The 2946-nt window shown below is 64.1% G+C and overlaps 1 protein-coding gene across 1 annotated transcript in view; it reads right to left on the bottom strand.

Annotated features, from left to right (window-relative positions):
• FDFT1 (farnesyl-diphosphate farnesyltransferase 1) overlaps positions 1-1851 on the bottom strand; it is a 51775-nt gene extending 49924 nt beyond the window's left edge. Inside the window, exons 1-2 of the mRNA XM_012724813.1 lie at positions 1590-1851; positions 1305-1438 (exon numbers count right to left, since the gene is read on the bottom strand). Of these exons, the coding sequence (XP_012580267.1) occupies positions 1305-1438; positions 1590-1851 (396 nt within the window). The remainder of the gene's footprint in view (positions 1-1304; positions 1439-1589) is intronic.
• Positions 1852-2946: the final 1095 nt, after the last annotated feature.

The raw sequence follows: 2946 nt of genomic DNA, 5'->3' as shown, positions 1-2946 counted from the left end.
TCTCCCGTCTCCCCCATTCAGGCTCTGCCCCCCGCTGTCTCCTGTCTCCCCCATTCAGGCTCTGCCCTCTGCTGTCTCCCCGTCCCCCCTCGGGGCAGCCACTGCCTGGGGGCGCGGCTGGCTGCGGCCTCCTACAGGCAGGAAGCCAGGCTGAGCTCAGGTCGTGTCTGGACCCAGGTCACGACCCCAGAAACGTGGGCCCAGGTCCTGCAGACCCCTCCCGCTGTCGTCTGTCATGTGACATCACACCGGTGTGGCAGCAGGGCGCAGCAGACGTGTGTGAACGCGGCGCCAATGACGCGTCTGCAAACACAACACACAGCGGCACGAGTGTGCTGGTCTTTCTTTGCGCGATTACCTTTCCCCGCGTGTGCTGCCACTGCTCTTGGGAACTCGCGCTCTGGAGGCGCAGGCGCACGAAGCAGTGCTCCCCGCCGCACGAAGCAGTGCTCCCCGCCGCCTGCTCACCCTGGGCGCTGCGGGGCGGACGCAGCGGGCACAGGCACTGGCCGTTACGTATTTGTTCAGTGAGCCCACCAAGGCCCAGCAGCACTGCCTGGGAGGGGCGGGGGGCCGCCCGGCTCGCAGGAGGCGCGGGGTCTGGCCACTACCTGGGCGTCCGCCCGACGGCCTCCACAGACACGCGGGTGGGGGGTCTTCAGATGGGCCTGGGTGGGCATCCTGGCCAGACCTGCGGAATGGCAGCACTGAACTCTCCTGGGCTGCAGTCAAGAGTGACCAAGTGTGGGAGTTACAGAATGACCCTGGAGGTGGGCTGTCTCCATCCTTTCCTTATGCTGAGCCAGCAGCAGGTGGGACTCAAGCAGAGGCGTGCAAGGCAGGGCCCTGCCTCCTGTGAAGCCACGGGACAGGCAGGCCTGGCCCTCCCACGCCAGCCCCAGCACTGACCACCTGGTCACGGCCCCTTGGCGGGGGCCGAGCGCCACGAACCAAACCCTGACCCGGCGGGAGGCCAGCTCTCCTAGAAGGCTGTCAGCTAAGCGACAGCAGTCACTCGGAGTTGCGCTGGCCTTCCCAGTCAAAACGTGCACCACGTAAACCTGACCTGAGGAAGCACAGCTAAGAGACGTCCAGGCCTGGCCGGTGGCGCCGTCCGCACCGCCTGCACCCAGCCCCGAGCCCACGTCCTCTGATCGGGGTGGTCTGTAGCTCATCAAAAGCTACCACCACACGGAAGTCCGTGCCAGAGACACGGATTTTTCCGACGTGCAGCACTGGGCACTGTGCCTGCCAGTGATAAGGCTGGCCGGCGGCCCCCAGAGCACCACCCGGTGAACACTGACCTGGTCACCGCACCCCACACGGCTCCCATCGCGCCCTGGTTCCACTTCAGGCCACTGCCTGCCGTGCTGACTGGGCTCAGCTTGTGGCTGCACCCTGCTTATCAACGGGCCATCTGACAGACACCCCTCCCCTCAGCCTCCACAGGCCCGCCCACCTGGCCACCAGCTCTCCCCACCCACTGAATGGAGCCCCCGCCCCACACCTCACGGGCACTCCTCCAGGGCTTTCTGAGGACAGTTCCCTTGCAAACACCTGCCTGTAAGGCCAAGTTTCCAGAAACCAACTCGGATTAAGGCGCATCGTGCTGCCCAGCCTGTCCGGCATGGGATCCAGCCCCTGGGCACGGCGACCCTCTCGGGGCACCACCTTCCACTCCGTGGCCACCACACACGTACGTTTGGCCCTCAGCTCCGCCTGCACTGCCCCTGCCCACAGCGTCGCCGCGGCTGGGCAACCGAAATGCAAGCAGCCCAACAGGGGCGAGGCGCACGGCCTGTGCCAGCCCACGCCGGGCCCCGCCACAGGAAGCTGCTGGACTCGGGCCATGAGTCCACCTCTGCCTGTGTCTTCACCTACAACTTCAAGTGACAGTAGCTCCTGATGGCTCCAGATATAAGGAGGGCCACAACAGCCGGCGGATGTGACAGCCTCTCTGAAGGCCCGGGCAGGCTCGCGGGGCCTGCTCAGAGGCGCACCGGTACTCCCGACACTGACCACAAGCGCGGAGAGGAGACGGAAGTCGGCGGAGAGGCCGGTCCCGCTGACCTGCAGGACAGACTCTGGCCACATCTGCTCATTCTTTAACAAAATATGTGAGGCAAAATGGGTCCAATGTGTGCGGCAGCTTGGAGATGACCCAAATGGTTTGTGTTCTCGGTGCTTTTCTGTTTGCTTGAAATATTTTATAGCTGAATTACATTCTAATCTTGGTAACTGGACACACAGCTACCAAGAGAAAGGAATTCAGAGTTTCGCAATGACCGCAGTGCACTGGACACTGAGTGGGTGAGAAGCGAAGGATGCGCACACGGCTGGCTAGCAGGTGCGCTGCCCGGATGGACGGTGGTCTCCAGGGGGAAGCAGCCCGGCACAGGTGTTCAGGGCCTGGCCTCCCTCTGCCTTTTGTCACAAAGCCCTGAAGAATCTGGTCACGGGGACCCATTCTCCACCCCCAAACGCAGACCTCAACAGCATAAATAACTCCGGGAAAGCGCTGGGCCAGAACCCTCAGGAAGAACCCTGGAGAAGCCAACCTGCCGCCCGCAGGACCCGCGTCCAGGGCCCCTCCCGGGGGCGGCCCGGCAGTGACTCTCCCGCTGGGCTTTTCCCTGTGCCTCACTTACCACATGCTGCACGCCCGAGGGTCACTCTGGGTGGGGACAGGGTACCCACCATTAACTCACCCAAGCTGTGTCAAGATTTCAATTTCAAACAGCTAAAAATGCAGAGTCAAACTGGAGTCCAGCCTAACCTTAAACCCAAAAGGGCCCCGGCCCCAAGACAGACACACGCCGGCAGCCGGCTGGGAGCGCTGATGGCTGCGCCCTGGCTCTAGGCGGCGGCTGGACGAGGGGCCCAGGGGCAGGCCCGCAAGGCCGCGGACAGGCTCTACCGGGCTCTCAGCGGGCGCCCCAGGGCCTC

The sequence above is a fragment of the Condylura cristata genome, unplaced genomic scaffold (assembly GCF_000260355.1).
Source record: "Condylura cristata isolate star-nosed mole 26May11 unplaced genomic scaffold, ConCri1.0 scaffold00014, whole genome shotgun sequence".
NCBI classification, from domain to species: Eukaryota; Metazoa; Chordata; class Mammalia; order Eulipotyphla; family Talpidae; genus Condylura; species Condylura cristata.
Note: the sequence above shows the minus strand (reverse complement) of the source record. Positions and strands in the feature narration are given on the sequence as shown.